Source organism: Scaptodrosophila lebanonensis, unplaced genomic scaffold (genome assembly GCF_003285725.1).
Source record: "Scaptodrosophila lebanonensis strain 11010-0011.00,11010-0021.00 unplaced genomic scaffold, SlebRS2 tig00000001-arrow-pilon, whole genome shotgun sequence".
NCBI lineage: Eukaryota > Metazoa > Arthropoda > Insecta > Diptera > Drosophilidae > Scaptodrosophila > Scaptodrosophila lebanonensis.
The window spans coordinates 21,980,672-21,999,218 of NW_022060529.1; the positions used below are offsets into that span (position 1 = coordinate 21,980,672).

The following is an 18,547-nucleotide window of genomic DNA, read 5'->3' on the forward strand; positions in this document are numbered from 1 at the left end:
AATATATTTATTAAAACAAAAGAAAAAGTTGTAGACCATACGCAATGATTTTACTATTAAAACTATTTGTTTATTATGATATTACAAGCAATTTGAATAATGATAATGTTGTTATGTTACCGAACGTCAGTGGTCTAAATGCAAAACAGGTTAATAATGCAGAGTACGGCTTATGTATAATTTGCAGCCCATGATAATGGAGGAATAAAGGGTTGATGGTTCATATTACACCAAAAGATTAGTCCTTTTAAATGTTATACTCGTATAATGAATGTGTATCATTTGTGAATAATAAATAATTCTATGATAATTCCTAAGTTACGGGGCGTAATTTACACATTTTAAGAAATTTTGTTTGTTAATCCTATAGAATATATGTAGCACCGCAAACTTTTAATTTATTTTCTTAATTTCGGAAATACATACATTTTCAAAACATTTCCTAGCTGTGATTTTATAGGTATTTCTTAATAGAAAATGTTTGTGAAATCAAAGGCCTAACCTGGTTCTTTTTTTGCAATATATTTTTCGTTAGGAAGAGAAATACAAAAACACTAATATCACAATGATATTACAAAACAAGACAAAATGTGAAAACCCCAAAAAAAATTATGTGAGCGTACAGCCCGCGCAGCTGCGTCATAGTCCAGTGTCAAAAATTGTGTGGGTTGTTATCCTAGAATGGAATATATTTCTGGATCGAAAATGTTTCTTAAATTCGTCAATTCGTTTATTTAATGCAATATTTTTTTCTGAGTGTCGGTAGGCAAGGAAATACAAAAGCACTAATATCACAAAGATATTACAAAACAAAAACAAAATGTCAAAACCCAAGGAGATTATGTGAGCGTGCAGCCCGCGCAGCTGCGTCATAGTCCAGGGCCAAAAGTTGTGTGGGGGGCGGCGGTATTAGTGCGGCGGCCATGGCACAGAAACGAGCTCCATTACTCCAGCTGCTGATTTGTCTTCTTCTTCTTCACTGTTTGTCATGATGGCGGCTGCGGCGCTGGCAGTGAGTGTGTGTGTGTGTTTGTGTGTGTGTGCATGTATGAGTGAGTGTGTGCATGTGTGTGCGCTCGTGTACCGCTATACTGTTAGAGCGCAGAGAGCGCAGCCGGGTGTTTATTGGAGATTGCGATTGCGATTGCGGCTTGGCTTACCTACACTCAAAGACCAACGCTCCGTTGCCGCAGCATCAAGAAGAACGAATCAAAGCAAGCCAACAAGCAAATGCGCCACCAGAGTTGCCACTAAAAGTCCTCGACGTAACATCAGCAGCAGCAAGAGCAGCGGCATCAGTAGCAGTAGCAGCAGCAGCAGCAGCAGCAGCAGCGATGGTAGTAGTGGGCGTCGGTTCAGGTTGGGTCGGCGGTTGGCTTTTACGGATGTGTGTTGCGGGTGCGGTTATCCTTGTTTTGTTGTTGCTCTCGTTGCTCGATGCTCTCTGCTCTTGCTGCTCTTGGTGGGTGGCAATGGTGTGTGTTTGTATATGATTGCTGCCGTTTTTGTTGCTGGTGGTGTGCTTTTTGTTCTACACACACACACACACACACACACACACACACACACACACTCATACACGCGTCTCTGCCCACTCACCGACTGTGGATTATATCTACGGTTTGTTTTTTCTATTTCGGGGTTGGCTGGCTGGCTGGAGGGCAGGCTAGTTGGTTGGCTGGCTGGATGGCTGGTAGCTGGAGTGGACACATCACTGTGTTTAGCTTCTGTCATGGTTTTATGATAAATCTGAAATCGTATATCGAGACGTTAACATCATCATCGCTGATGGGACCGGGACCAGCCTTGTGTCTGTTGTTTTTGTGTTTCGCGGACTCCGTTGCATTTCATTCTTGCCGTGCGCGTTGCCGTTGCGTTATTGTCGACTTTACCTGCGGATAAAAATTTGAAATTATAATAACAGTAACATGGAGTTTAAAAATCAAAGTAAATCAAAGTGTTCAAGGCATTAATAATAACAAGTACGATATTTGTTAATGTAAGTTCAAAAAACGCTCTTATAAAATAAGATCCTCGGGTCAAGTTTGATTCAAAAATTGTGAAAATTCTCAAAAGTTGGTCCACATTGTTAAATCTCCCAAAGCTGGCAATGAATAAAGAAGAAAGTTTGAACGACGCACGTCCAGCGTCTCAAGGTAAATTTAATAGTGTTGTGTACATAAATAAGTGCTTCTAATTCCAGTTCATATTTCGAAATATTTATCGCTATTACCAAGAAACGAAAATGTTTTAAAGAAGTTTTTTATACTACGCTCTTTGATTTAAATTCAAAATATCAAATGCTAAAAAATTGACATAAGCTGCTCAGATCAGTGAATCAAATATGTTCTGTAAAAGGGTAAATGAAAACTAGAATGAAAACATAGTATTAAATTGTCGAAAATAAATATAATGTGATGCTATTTAAGCAATACTTAACTCTAACGCCAAAAAAGAAACAAGACAAATGAGAACAAATATATATAATTATATAAAGTCTAAATTAAATTAAAGTGATCAAAAACACTGGTATATTCTGGTGAAAATGTTTTAGAACTGTTGAAAACGGGTCAACAGAAAATTATAAAAAATCGTGATTACCATTTACGGGCGAAAGAACACAAATTGCTTGTGAAAACGCATATACTTATGTCATTTGCTCCTGATGTACATTTTTTCGTCTGCGTTTTTGTGGGTTTCCTTGATAAAATTAAACCTCAAAAATGTTGCCTAATTACATTCTGTTTCAACACATTATTCCTCAACAAAATGTGCAAGAACGCGTAAACTCTTGGACAAGTTGGGATGTGACGAAAAAAATAACAATTTTTAATGAACGTTGCAAGATGTGTATTGAAAAGAAGTTGTATCCAAGCGCGGCATACAAATGAATTCCAGAACAGGGTCTAACGCACGAACGCTCGACCTTTCTTGTCGAATTGCCGCAAATTCAATTTATGATAATCACAAAATTGAATTAAACCCAAGTCAGTCTGCCAAAATTTCAAAACTCAGAGCACACATCTGGGCCTGAACTGCAGCGCGCCGTTAACACTTTTGTCGGAAGGACATGCTAAAGTGAATTGAAACGAGCTCATAAAATTAACAACGCCAGAAAATGCAAGCATATGACGCTAATCCGCCGGTATTAGACCGCAGTTGGTGTACAAGCCGACCCGAACAGACTGCCTGAAAGCCAGACCCAGACCCAGACCCAAATTCCAATCCAAAAGGACGAACGCTCGAGCGCACTGCCAAGTGGCGAGTGTAACAAATGTGCCACCGTAGTATGGCAGAGCCGGGGGAGGGTTAAGTGCATCAAGAAATCACTAAAGAAACTACAATCAAATTAGGGTGTGATGGCAAAACAATTGTCCCCCGAGGCAAATTTTGCGCACAGATTGACGTCGCGTCGAGTCGAGTTGAGTGTAGAGCGTTTGGCTTAATGGCACCCTAATTGAATGTGTAAATATATTTGCAGATTACACGGCGTCAATGTCGGCACGCAAGGATAAGATCAGGGGTGTGTGCTGGTCCCTGCCGGAACCCCAAACCACATCACTTGACAAATTACAATTTAATTTAAATGAACTACATAAGTGATATTTTATTGGGCCCACATCTTTTTCACCATTTCAGAGCTGCACAGTCCTTCCCGTCTTTGCTACACACCGCCGCCACAATCACTTGGACAGGCGCCACCGCCGCCACCTGCAGTCCCACTTTCCACGTCCAGTCGTCTGCTTAGCTGGAACCACAGCGCAGCGGCAGCAGCAGCGGCGGCAGCTGCAGCAGCCGTCGCCTCCAATCCCCCACCTTCATCTTCAGCGGTGCAATTGGCAGCGGATCAAGCAGCCGGCGGACCACGCATCAAGGGACAAAACCTGGGCCTGATCTGCGTCGTCTGTGGCGACACCAGCTCCGGCAAACACTACGGCATATTGGCCTGCAATGGTTGCTCCGGTTTCTTCAAGCGCAGCGTTCGTCGCAAACTAATTTATCGGTGAGTTTCCGTACAGCCTAAAACTGACGACCATAAAAAGAGAATTTTTTTGCACTTTATACGTTCCTTGCTCCGCAACCGTACCTGGGGGTGGGTGGTGGTTGTGTGCTCGGGCCCCTGGTTGGCGGATTACAAACAGTTTCGAAATTTATTACAATTATTCAAATCTTTGGGATTTGGGCGTCAACTTTTGAATGCGCACATTTGCCATCGTTGACTTCGGGCTTGCCAAGCCAAATCCTGGGCATCAGTTGCACCACGGAGCATTTCAATTTGACGTTTTTAAATCAAAGTACCAGCGCCCGAAATGTAATTGAATTTAAAGTGCGGATTTTATTTTATGTTTGTTTTCTTTTAGTTGTGCACTCCGTCGGCTAAAGCATATACGCGTGCATACACTCGTAGAAGAAAACAATACAATACAATACAATTTTTTATATTTAAATAGACTGGTTTCCATCACAAGAATTGCTTGACATAAAAAATATTTTATATTTTAAAAGAGTTGGATTTCCAATTCTAGACTCCGCTCCTTTTATTTCATCTCGCAGTGCACTTCTTTTTATTTTTTGATTGTTTTGTGCTGTTGTTATGCTATGGATATTCTATTTGCCAGAGTCATTATCAATTGGTATTGATAGCATCCCACATCAGACAAGCATTTACGATTCCAAAGTCAATAGTAATTAGATAATGGTTAGTCCAATAGTGAGATATCATGCATTTAATTCCAGATTAAATTTTCTATATTAGTTAGCTGAGCTGACTTGAGTTCAATATCTTCTTGAAAGAAAAATGTTTCATTTTTTTTTTTTTTTTTTTTTACATATATACAATCTATTAAACCAGTATTCTGCTACCAATATGGCAGCTTATCTATATCTTACAATATTTGAGATTTAATAATATATATCTTTAAGATATTATACTATATATTTTACACGAGGGGTCTCGTGAGGAGATCCTTTGGATGGCACTTCTTCAGTCTTCTCTTCCTGGGAATGATATTATTTGTTTTTGAAATTGTATATCAGTGTACTTATTCTTAGATAATTTTTGGTATATATACATATGGAGATACAAGTATATATGTATGTACATATAAATAGACATACATACGTTTATACATATATACATTTTCTCGTTCAGCTTATGGCAGTTAAATCATTTTGCTGAAAAGTTTTCGGGTCGTCAGCACACATTTTATTACATTTGTTTTGTCTTACTTTTTCAATTATCATTAAATCAAAACACAAATCCAATTTCATAAAAGTATGTGTGTGTACATACATACATATATTTACTTGTATACTATATTTGGCGCTGCGGTCGCTCAGCCAAATGGCTTTAGCGGCGACAAAATATTTGGCAGTCAACATAAAAATATTATTTTGTGATATTTTTCCTTTGTTTCATCTTGCACGGTAAATCACAAACGTCGAAATCTCTATATCCCTGCGTTCCCATGAGATTGATAAGGAGGGCTTAAGCCCAAAACACTTGGCCAAATGTGACCGCACGCCCACCCAAACAACCCAAGCCAAAGCCCAAAACCAAAGACACAGTCATGGACTCCGTCCCTCATTCCCCCTAACATACACACACACACACACACACACAATACACATACACACCCAGTCGAGCACACAACATACTAAGCCGAATCACAACAAAGTACGGTAGAAAAAAAGGGGCGGCTCTATTCGCTATTAAACGAAATAGAGCAAAGTTTGTGCCTTTTCAGCTGATGTTGCCTTTTGAAGGTATTGTTCGGAGATTGCTACAGAAGCAGAGGCCGGCAGATACATGCCGATTTAAGTGTATATTTGGTGCTACGTGACGTGTTTTCCGATAGTCAACCGAGTCTATGCATAATAAAGTGCAGTCACATCTTCTTCAATTTATTTGGTTAATATAAACAAATTCCTTTAAAAACAATTTACTTTATCAATTGATTCGTATTTACTAAAATCGAATTTAAAGTATTTCAAAATTTCACATTGCAAGTGCTCTGTTTTGATTAACCAAAATATGTATTGACCTAATGCCGACTGTTAGCAGTTTCTTCGTATAATCTCCATGTATCATAATTAAAAACTTCTTTATCATTTCCAGGATACATGATATTGGCGCGCTTTATTGAGCCTTCTGTAGCGATTTAATTTGTAATATTATGAAAAGGCTATTTTTCAATACTTAACAATTTAAACGGGGTTCCATATCGAAAATATAAAAAACAATGCCTTTAACAAAAAACGTTAATTAACAAATATGTAAAATAAGAGAGTTTAAAAAATATTTATTAAGTTATTATGAAATTTGTTTAAAAATTTAAATTGACGGTGCTTTTTTACAAAGATTTATTGCCTGTAAAATCGTTAAATACTACATCAAATACTTTAAACAAAAAAAAAATTTGTTTTACACATTTTATTTTACATACATAAAAATTAATATTGCTTAGTAAATGCCAAACACTTTGTATGGCTTCTGGAGCCTCTTTTTTTCGTATGTTCAAAATGAGATTAAAATAAATGGGCTTTATTGTTGCCATTTTTTTAAATAATAAATTTTGGTATTATATTCATATACGAGTATGTATTTCACTGCTTCGCATAATTAATTTATTTTCATATAATGTTGCAGTCGCGGTAACAGAAAAAAAGGCGATGAAATAATTAACCACCATGCACCATAAATAAAAAAATAACTAAATAATGAAGAATTGATGATTTATTAGCCAGTCCGACAATCTATGGTCAGAGTTTTTCCGGGTGATGATTGGATTGAGACGCTATTTGCAGAGATAAATTGTGGTTTGGTAAATGATTGAAAGATCATTACAATTCAAATAAATCTATCGCAGATAATGTGATGTTTGGACATTTTTTCGTCGTAATAATAATAATAGAGTAGGTTATTAAGTCGAGGTTATTAAGAGTAGGTTATTAAGTTGACGGTTCAATACAATCCTGATGGCTTGTACTATATTAACTCGTGTTTAAAGTCTTGCTTGAAGGTCCGCCAATCAACATGCAGTGCTCTAGAGGCAGTTTTGTCAAAACATATACATCTATGTATGTAGGTGTGTGTGCACTCTTGAATCATTCAGTTAAGTATATAAGTGGAGCATCTTTGCCGTTTTGTGTTTTGAATTTTTGCAGAGGCTCGATGGTGAAAAGAGAAAACAGAGTCTGTAGTCATCGTCCTGGAGTGGACAGGACAGGGTGGGTGGGTGTTGGCTGATGATGATTTTATAGACACATACACATCCCTGCACAGCACTCCACTCAATCGTGATTTGATTAAAATGCCACAAGTGCACGGCAGCAGAGAACAAAAGCGCTAGAGACGAGCACTTTTTGCCGTTCGTTGATGAACTGAGGCTAAAGCCAAATCGGCACAGATACGGAGCAGGACAGACCAGACAGAACAGACACAGGCTGGAGTGCTTTTGTATTCATGCATTTGGTGGCTGGTGTAGTGTCTTACGGTTCGTTGGCTGAGCCTCCATCCCCCCTCTTTGGCCGTAAGGATCTAAGAACCTTTGTGGGCGGTTGTATGTGTTCCGGGTGGTTTAGACAAATGTTGCAATTTTTGACACGCCAAATCTTGTTATCGGCGTGTGTTTTGTGCTGACGTACAAGTGCGTATATAACTTGATTATGGAAGCGCAATGGTGTCCTGGTGCTCAACCTCAATTAAACTATGAACTTGGTCTCTTTCATTGCAGCTGTCAGGCGGGCACTGGACGCTGTGTTGTCGACAAAGCGCATCGGAATCAATGCCAGGCCTGTAGGCTCAAGAAGTGCCTTCAAATGGGAATGAACAAGGATGGTACGTACATATACAAGAATAGATACCTATATACAAATTTCCAGCCAATTCTAGTTCAAAGATGTTCCAAAGAACTCTTTCTGTTGATTTGAAATCCCAATCAGATCTTACAACCATTGAATTAGGCTTTCAAAGAATTTTTCTGTAAGCTCCTTTTTTAATTGAAACGTGACTTTAGAATTTGTTTAAATTTCATCTTTAATTTGTTTCAGTTATTAAAAGATTAATTTTAAAATCGAATTGGGAAAATAACGCTGTAAAACTAGAAAAATTCATTTGGCTCTTGCGCCCCAAAACTTACCTAAAATAGATTCTCCATTTTTATTGACGTTGATCCAAGTACATACATTTTTTTGGAGAACAAAAGCAAACCTTTAAACACAATCTTTAATCAAAATCTGTATTATCGTCTGCAATGTAGGTTTATTTTGAACTAATATAAGAATGTCAACAGGAATTGAAAGTTTCCATACACTTGTTATGGGAATTGGCCGGCCTTTAGTTCCTTCGGCGAATGACTTTTTATGGTTTTAATCGATTCATGGCGCGTTCTCCGAAGCGAGTGTTTGAGTTTCGGAAACAGGTAGAAGTGTCTTTCGTGTTTGGCCAAAAATTCAGCCACACTTAGAACTGGCTGGCCACAAAAGGGACAGTTTATGACTCGCTTCAAATCCAAAACATCAACCAAAATTTGTTAGGTCGTTCCAAAAAAGATGTTTAGAGTCTCTGACATGCTTTTGAGCTCAATTTCCTTCGCTATTGAGCTCACTATTCAAACAACTTTTCGCGTCGTAAACAAATTAAGAAACAACAAAGGAATGCTAGAGTCCAGTGGGCTCAACTCGTAAATTAATGAAATAAAATTAATAATAAAATAAAAATACACCTAATTCTGTTTTTACAGGGTACCCCTAATTCTGTTTTTACACGGTAGATTGGTTCCAGAAACAACCGTGCAAAAAAAAGATCATATGTTAAAATTTGTGATTGGTTCCTTATTTCTAAAGAAATACATATGGAAATTCTAATTTTCAAACCATGTTATATCAAAATTGCGTAAAAAAAGACCGTGTAAAAAAAGAATTCGATGTAGATTGGTTACAGAAAAAAAAACAGTGTAAAAAAAGACATTGCTCATATGTTATTTTGAATCGTGCTAAATGGAATGAAGTCGTGTAACCATATAGATATAACACTTTTAATTTTCAAAACGTGTAAAAACAGAATTAGGTGTATACATACATTACGTACATAGAGTCGTACAGTCCCAATAGAATACATTAATGTTCGTGTATGTGTGCAGTACAGAGTTTAGCCAAAGTAGTGCATTAGGGAAACAAACTCGGCCTTAGGGAAATCTGTATACCGAGAGACCCTTGCGTTCAAGTAGACAGGCAGACGAACAGCGGGATAGAAGGATCGGGATTGCTATATCGACTCCTCTTGTTATACTGATCAAGAATATATACTTTGTGGTGCTGGCCACACTCGTCCTTCTGTGTGTCACATACATTCGCACTATACTAGTACACCCTTGTACATTTCAAGCCAGGGTATAATAAATCCTATGCAAATAACTACGATTTTTACCAAAATGTTAACTCTTTTGTCCCAAATTTGCGGAATTTGGAACCGGGCCAGCTACTGTGTAATCTTTCGAACTTTTGTGACCCCAACTGAATGAAAAATCTCTAGAAATTTTCGTGTGTACTCTTGGTGGCTGCTATCGACTCGCTCTAATGAGGTGAATCACATTTAATTGGTGTTTAACATAACCTCAAAAGCTTTGGACACGTGTCCGTGCCCAAGTCTAAAGTAAATATGTCTATTTGTTAAATACTTGCGGTTATTGGGACTGGTATTGAGACTGGAACGGGTACTGGTACCGAAACCCCTTTATATTTCCCACGCAGCATGACTGTTAGACAGACAGTCGCACAAAAACACTTTCATTATGTTTTAGACAACGAATGAGCAACAACTCTCCTGTTTTTGAACCATTCAGTCGGAGTCACCCCTTGAACACGCCTCGAACGTGCACGTGGGTAGACTCCGGATGGGTCTGCACTTTATTTACATATTGCTCACTCAATTGGTTTGTTACCTGCTGTTGCCGCCGTTGTTGTCTTTGACAGATTTTCCGAGATCCGAGCTGCTCGAGCGCACATCAATGAGCAGCAATTGTTTATGTTGTGAATGCTACTTTTGGGCATTGTCAGGATGTTGGATGCAGAAAGGAGCGCCAGAAAGGCCGATGTTTTCTATGCGAAAACAAACGTTGTCAAGCTCAGTTCTCGTTCTCATTCTCATTCTCATTCACATCGCCGCGCTGTTCAATCAAATGAAATACAAGTACTAAATACATCATCATAACGATTACTCAATTCAAACCACAAATTATTATGCGAATGCAAAAAGGCAACAGTTTTGAGCGACCGCGGCCTCAAAAGTGTCCACGAACCGACCTCATCACATAAGCAAATGGGAAAGCAATTTGTGGGCGTGATTGACACGTGACCACGAAACCAATTTATCACCGTTATGCTGATGAGAAGCGCCGAGAAGGCACGCGCTCTGGCTCTGGCTCTGGCTCCGGTACCGTTGTACCGGTACGGGTACGGGTACGGGTGTACCTGCGGAAATTGCCAATGTGTGTGTGACATTTTCTCATTACCAGCACGTTGCAGTTACCCAGCGAGCTGGGCGTGTTGGCCTGAGTGGGCTTAGTGCTTTGTGGTATTTAGCTTTATCAACACACACACACACACACACACACACACACACATACTCGTACACACATATCTCTTTAGTTGCATTTGTTTTGCAATTACAGCGGTGCAAAATGAGCGACAGCCAAGAAACACGGCCACTATACGGCCGGAGACACTGCGGGAGATGGAGCACGGACGTGCGTTGCGCGAGGCTGCAGTAGCCGTCGGTGTTTTCGGGTAAGTGCGAGGCTGTCATTTGCATAACTTAGACACACACATTACAGCCGCCCAAAAATTTGTTGGCAACTTCAATTTATAGACCACCCGTGCTACTTTCGCCGCCCTGCTACGGCTCCGGTTTGCTGCCACCGCCATGTGAGTTCCCTTAATTTGGCTTTTAGTTTGTGTCGAAAAGTTCGCAACTGTTTCCATCGCCCACAGCACTCAGCAGCCTGCCGACGGGACGTCTGCTGCACCACAACCACCTCAGCACTTCCATGCTGGCTCAAAATCACATGAATCATGCCGCCAACTTTCCCGTGTTCAATGCCGGACTCCATCACTCGCCCAAGGAGAAGGCCTACGGCGGCGCCATGGAACTCTCCAGCAGCGGCAATGTCTCGCACTCCACCAACTCCAGCAGCAATCACTCCATAGATCCTAGTTCACCCGCACCTGATGCAGGTAAGTGCTCATTACACTTCCATATCCATATCCTTTTTTAAAAAAGAACATTTCAATATTATTCTTTTTCTTTTTTTTTGTTTTGTTGGTATTTTTGAGACAGGTTCTTCAATTTAATATTCGCAAGTAATTAAATTTTAACTACAAATTAAAAATACATAGGTATGATATTTTTTAGAAATAAGTATTTAATCTATTTTAATTTTCCTTCAGCTGCAGGTGGGTTTGAAATTATTCGTGCTAAGTAGATGGAATGGGATGTTGTTTCAAAATTTCCAAACGAGGAAAGCTCATTTAGAATGACTTTACGTTAGTAAAAGTTATTACAGATCGAATAACAATAATATTGGTTTATTGTTGAATCGCGTCATTTTTAAAAAAGGCAAAATGTAGTTTTGAACTCTTTAAGGTAGAGATGTGTGTTTTTAAATCATTTGTCGAATAAAACAATAAATTTTGTACCAACAAATTTAAAGTAAGGTCCCTCGTTGTTGTATTATTGGAGTTTGTTATTATTAAATAAATTAACTAGAAAGAAATTGTTGCTTTGTATATGTTTAACACGTTTATAGGAAACAAGAAATAAATTGTTGTTTTTAATAAAAGGGCCGTCTCCTGGTATTTCCTGGTATTTAGGCATTTTTTGGAATATTAATTAAGCATTTTAATACATTGATGTCTGAATTAAATAGTTATTGCCATAACTTTACGTACTAACCGTAATAACCAAATTTCAGCTCGACTTTCCCAGAAATATCAGAGTTATAAACTAGAAAAGAATGCTAAAGTCGAGCAAGCTCAACTCTTAAATACCCTGTACCCCCCACCAAAAAGGAAAAAATGAAAAAGAAAATTTTTTTTAATAATTAAAAAACCCAAAGATAAACCCAAGCAGCAACAACAACAATAGCTGCGGGCAGCGCTGCCGGCAGCTCTCATGAGCAGCGACGAATTGCGGGGGAGTGGGGGGGTGTATCAGAATAAAAAAATAAACTTGACCTGCCTAGGGCTTATGGGAATCTGGATACCAAGTTTGGTTATTCTAGCTCTTGTACCTTCTGAGATCCTTGCGCTCATACAGACGGACGGACAGACGGACGGACGGACATGGCTATATCGACTCGGCTTGCCACCCTGATCAAGAATATATATACTTTGTGGGGTCTGCCACGCCTCCTTCTGTGTGTTACATACATCCGCACAAAACTAGTATAGCCTTTCACCCTTTGGGTACAGGCTATAAAAATCCCTAATAGCCGGGGAGTGGGAGAAGGATGAAAATTTTTAAATTAGATTACGGGCATGAATTATTCATTCGATGGATCCTTAGCCTTAAAATAGAGATGTATTTTCTTGTGTGCTACGAATTGGTCTGCAGATTTGGTCATAACGCGACTGTTTAAATTTTTTTAAAATATTTCTGCTAGCTCGTTGAGCCATAAAGAGCCCAGATATAATTTCTAACAAAATATTCTTGGGTTTAAAAAATCCTTCTTGTGGGAACGTGTGGAAACGTAAGGCTGCTCTTGCATTTTATTTGTTGCCCGATTGTGATGCTGTCTCGTGCTTTTATTTTCGCAGTAGATTTTCACATAATATGTAGGTTTTCCACATTTGCTTTCCAGCAAAAAAAAACTAATTTTTAAAACATACATTAACTTCTGCGTCACAACTTTAGAAAACTGTCTGCAGCTTAAAGAAAGTTCATTTCTACTTAAGTTAAAATACTTTTAGAATACTTTCTCCATTTTCTAGGGAAAGAATGAAAAATACAGGTAGAGCAATTTGATTTAGGTATTGTTATTTTAAGGGCGTTTTTCTTAATTCTTAAAACAGATTTATTTTTAATAGTAAATAGGAAAATAAATTTGTAAATATGCATAAAATAAATTTGCTTATCTAATCAAAATCAGAATTTTCAAATAACAAGTTGGGAAGCGCAATAAAGTTTATATAAATGTGTTAAATTTGTTTATTGGAACCCAAATTACTTTGATTAGTTTAGTCCAACTGTTTCCGTAATCCAGTACTTTTAGATGGACTTTTCAAATTGTTTAGCAATACTCAAATACTTAATGGGGCTGCAAATGTTTTATTCTGCAAGATAATGAATAACAGCGATACCACTATTCAAATTTGGTTGTTTCAATTTCGTATTTTAAACAATGACATTTAAATTCCTTTTATTTTGGTAACCAGATTGCATTTATTGAAGATTAATTTTTGGAAATTTATATATATTTGAAATCATTTGCATTTCATTGCAGCGCAGGACAAGAACAATGCTGGCGGTAGTGTGTCCTCCATAAGCTCTTCGAGTCCCATGCCAGAGAATGATAACGATGGTGAGTTAAGATGAAGTAACCAAGCCAGTCCCATTCCAACATATTCTCTTACAGATGATTCCATCGATGTGACCAACGATGAGGAGCCCCATGCCGGCAACAAGCCAGACGCCAACTTCATTATGCCACAGTTTATGTCGCCAAATCTGTACACACACCAACATGAGACGGTTTATGAAACGAGTGCACGACTCCTGTTTATGGCTGTGAAATGGGCCAAGAACCTGCCCAGCTTTGCAAGGCTTTCGTTTAGGGATCAGGTGGGAGGCTTTAGTTATTCGCCATTGTGGTGCACATGCTATATTAATTGTTATTGTAAAGGTTATACTATTGGAAGAGTCCTGGTCGGAGCTCTTCTTACTGAATGCCATTCAGTGGTGCATTCCTCTAGACCCCACAGGATGTGCCCTTTTCTCAGTGGCCGAGCATTGCAATAATTTGGAGAACAACGCCAATGGTGAAAACTGCGTCACAAAGGAGGAGGTATAGCTACTTGAAAGTTGCTTGCAATTAAGATTATTATTTAATGAAAGCCCTATCCGCAGATGGCAGCTGATGTGCGAACTCTCCACGAGATCTTTTGCAAATACAAAGCGGTACTCGTGGATCCTGCGGAATTCGCGTGCCTTAAGGCAATTGTGCTATTCAGGTGGGATACGAAACATTTTTAAGATATATGATTAGTATTTATTTATACAAGTATATATGTTTTGATTAATCCAACAGACCCGAAACTCGTGGCCTTAAGGATCCTGCACAAATTGAGAACCTACAGGATCAGGCGCATGTATGTGTAGTTGGAGTTCCATCTCAGCTAGTATTCTATGTTATTCCTAATATACTATATTGCAGGTGATGTTATCGCAGCACACGAAGACGCAATTCTCCGCACAAATAGCCCGATTTGGCCGTCTGCTGCTCATGCTGCCTCTTTTGCGTATGATTAGCTCCCACAAGATCGAATCGATTTACTTTCAGCGCACCATCGGGAACACGCCTATGGAGAAGGTGCTCTGCGATATGTATAAAAATTAGTTAATTGTCGTTTAAGTTTTTATGATATTTAAATAAATGACTTATATACGTTTTTGTGTCTTGAATGTTAAATTAATCGTCTTTCAATGCGAAAACATACTAACATTTTTAAAGCCTTTGCAATCTGGCCAAACTATTTTGATAAATTTATACAACTTTTGTGTATAAGGAGCTGGAGCTATTACTTTTTTAAGTTTATGCTTGAAATTATTATTATTATATTACCTAAAATGTTGTGCTTAAATCGATAAAACACTATAAAAATTGGAAAAACTTGACATACCAGTTTTATTTCAAACATAAATATTTATTTTTTGGATCCAAATATTCATTCATTCAGCCCTTTTCAACTTGATTTTATATACTTTTTATTATTATTTTATTACTGACACTTGCTTATTTTCCAACACAAATATTCCTTAATTAGATCAAAATGTTCTTTCATTCTGCATAAAAACATAGCATTAAAGTTCGAGTTGGAACAGCAAAGGATAATTTTTTGCCTCTCTGGTTTAATTAAGTTAAGATTAAAATTCATATGTTGAGTAAGTAAATTTTCTGCTTGAAATAAGAGTTTTGGTATTAAATGTTTTTGGTCTTCATAATATTAATTTACTTACACACTTAAGTGAAGTACGAATAGTAAAATTTTCAAGAAGGATTCAATTTTACGGCAATATTTTTAATCAGTCTAGTCATTACGGCCTAGATTTTTAGGTATACAAGAAAATTAACAATTAAATTGACTGATTCATTTTTAATTACATTTATTTATCGATTTGTAGCTATTATTCTCCTCATATAGTATGTATGTACTTGTATATAAGAAGTGTGTTTGCTTCATCAATATATGTATGCACGAGTGAACGAGTACAGTTCTACAAATTTCAAATTGATTACATAAGGTCTTGACGCCTACAAAGAACAGAAAGATAGAAAATATTGAAATTGCAGAAGAAAGCGTCTCCGATCCTATGAACACAGTAAAGTGCATGTATTCTGACTGTTTGTCTGTCTGGATGAATGCTTTGACTTCGAAAACTATTCAGCCCACATGCACCTTGCACTTGATATGTAGTCTCTTCTATTGCCTAGGCAATTTATGTTTGATTTATCCCTCCGAATTTCATAATGGTTAAAATATGAATTGCAACATACACTCGCGCTTATAAAAATGCTGTCATCATGTTCATTGCAAAAAAACATTATAGTAATATTTAAAAAGTTTATTCAAATATTAATATTATGTTAAAACTATACATTTTTAAAATGACTAAAGATATTTTTCAGTTCTGCAAATAACATTATTATTTTAAAAGATTTTATTTCATGACGAAGTCAGTATATTCTCCCAAAACCATATATTCGTATGTTAAAACACTATCATAAAAAGCAGAAAAAACACATTTCTTTGGGGAAACAAATGATTTTTAAATTGTAATTATTAATTGTCTCTCCGTTTTTCAGTTTTTATTAATTAAAAAAATTATTATTTTGTGTAATAGTGGGTGTGGCTGCCCCTTGCCTTCTCTACGCTCTGTAGTCAATTGGCATGATTTCGTATAATTTTCTTAATAATTCTGGATAAATCTTATTGTTATACCTAGTAAATTAAATTATCTCTTGCACTTTTACTATATTATTGGGCCAAACGTTCCCACTAGGGTTGAGGTCTGGGCTGTTCCCAGGCCAAGAAAGGGACTCTATACCTAAAATGTCTTTAAATTTTTTAACCTACGCCAAGAAAAGTAGTCAATTAATGATAAAATGTTTGGAAAAATTGAAACAAAAATTGAAAATGTCCACTCAGTTCTTAGCGATTTCGAATGAGGGAATGGTGCACAATCGTCTTGATAAAACACTTTTGAAACGTGTTAGAGCCTCGATTGTAGACAAAACACCCAATATTTCCCTATTATTTCCACATGCAAGTATGCTGCAGAGTTGATAGTACCTTCCAGCAATAAAAGTTCCCCAACACCACGAGTTGAAATTTGCTCCCCAGATCATAATGTATGGGGAAACAACACAGAACTTTTCAGCAGTCTTTCATTGACTCTACGACGAACCATGACTCCCGAATCTGGACCAAGTGAGTGGGTTTTGCTTTAGTCAGAGAATATCATATTAGCCCAATCACCAGCTGACCAATTTATCCTTTATTTGCACCAATTTAGTCTGGTGGAACGTTTTTTACTGTAAGAAGAGTTTTTTTCGCAGCTTGTCTGGCGCTAAAATTATTTTTCTTTAAACGTCATTTGACAGTTGAGCGGTTTAATTCCAAATTCACATGTGAGTGTGCATGAGTTCAAATAGAAGTAAAGTCGAACTGGGTCAGCTTCTGTTATTTTTCCTGTTGCCTCCTCTTTGGCACCAATAATAATAGCACCAAAAACCAAAGACCAGTTCCCCTTATTGTTAGTCTTGTTTCTAGTCGTTTTTTAAGGGCTAGAATCATCTTACTCTCTTAGCATAACTTAACTTCTAATTAATTACTTCTTGATGTTGTATAGTGACTTCAGTAAAGCACGACCTACTTCTCTTGGGTTGGATTTCCTCATAGGTTAAGAAAGAGACAATATCTGTTTGCAGGAACTGTCTGAACTGACTGCAGTTTTGCACTTTTTCTGCTCTAAATGTAAGTCCATTACTTTTCATCGGAGCAAACAACAATAAGTCACTTATACGATTGACAATGGACTATTACAGTCATGGCCGTAGCGAGGGGGGTGCAAAGCGGGTAGCTGCCCCCCTAGATTCTGAACGGAACAAAAATGTTGCAGACAAATTTGAATTTGTGCCGCATTGAACAAAAATCACGAAAAAAAAGACTTCCATTTTATGGCTACGGTTAATTTATTTGAAGATATAATGTTGAGAATATATACCTATATATGTATGTATATGGGCATGAAAACATATGCTCAACTTATAACTCTTAACTAGCCCTATATTTGGTGGAAAGGTTGATTTTGGGAAACGGGACAAACGGGGCAAATAAGTTGTTTTTGCTACCATCAGTTCGCTGATTTTATCGAAACATGATATATATATATATATATATATATATATATATATCCGTCGGCATGGTCAGTTTTCGTTTCAAACAGGGTTTCTCAAATCCAAGAGTGGTCCGAGAATGCAACGTGGCGACATGTACCAACGAAATCCAACCCAGCAGACATCGTGTCCAGAGGATGTAATGTAGACGAGTTGCGTAGCTCCATTTGGTTTACAGGGCCACCCTTCCTCATGGAATCGGAAGAAAATTGGCCTGTGAATGCTCACTTCGAGCCGCCTAAAAATTCAGCTGCCCCAGAAATTCGTAAGTCTGCTGTAGTTTTACTCGCAGATCGGCAAGCCAATTATATTCTCGAAGTTATCGAAAGCTACTCGTCACATTCAAAATTGCTGAGGGTGTTCGTTTGGGTTTTTCGATTTATACAAAGGTGCAGAAAGGTCTCGAAGCCCTTTGATCCTATAGCCAAGCCAAGCGAACTCACTTTGGTATTCAACAAAATTGTTCAAGTCATCCAGGACAATGAGTTCGGTGACGAAATTGACAAGATTCGAAAAAAGAGAACACTAAACGCTAACTTACAGCGTCTGAGTCCATTTCTACATGAGTTTAGAGAAGACGGTTTCTTGTTTTCCTTGCTGAGAGTGGGGGGAAGATTATTAAATGCTCCTATCCCGTATGAAGCCAAGTTTCCGTTGTTGCTTTCTAAAAAGTCGCAATTCATAAGATCGTACGTATCTTATTTGCATGTGTCAAATTGCCATGCTGGCCCTAGATCGCTGGTGAGCCTGCTTCGTGAGCGAGTTTGGCTGGTTAACGCTCAGGAAGTGTGTCGCCGAACAGTACGTTCGTGCATCCTCTGCTTCAAATGGAAGCCCCGGTTGGCCTCCCAAGTAATGGGAAATCTTCCGGC

General features: G+C 37.9%; 1 protein-coding gene across 1 annotated transcript; it reads left to right on the plus strand.

The window, feature by feature from the left end:
• The first annotated feature begins 1,878 nt into the window (after window positions 1–1,878).
• Window positions 1,879–14,615, plus strand: LOC115634163 (photoreceptor-specific nuclear receptor). Its single transcript, XM_030531744.1, has 12 exons — window positions 1,879–2,156; window positions 3,640–4,003; window positions 7,737–7,840; window positions 10,674–10,788; window positions 10,871–10,926; window positions 10,993–11,235; window positions 13,503–13,580; window positions 13,635–13,840; window positions 13,902–14,063; window positions 14,126–14,229; window positions 14,307–14,367; window positions 14,433–14,615. Exons 1-12 carry the CDS (start codon window positions 2,111–2,113, stop codon window positions 14,613–14,615), a joined length of 1,722 nt encoding a protein of 573 aa, XP_030387604.1. The 5' UTR covers window positions 1,879–2,110.
• Window positions 14,616–18,547: the final 3,932 nt, after the last annotated feature.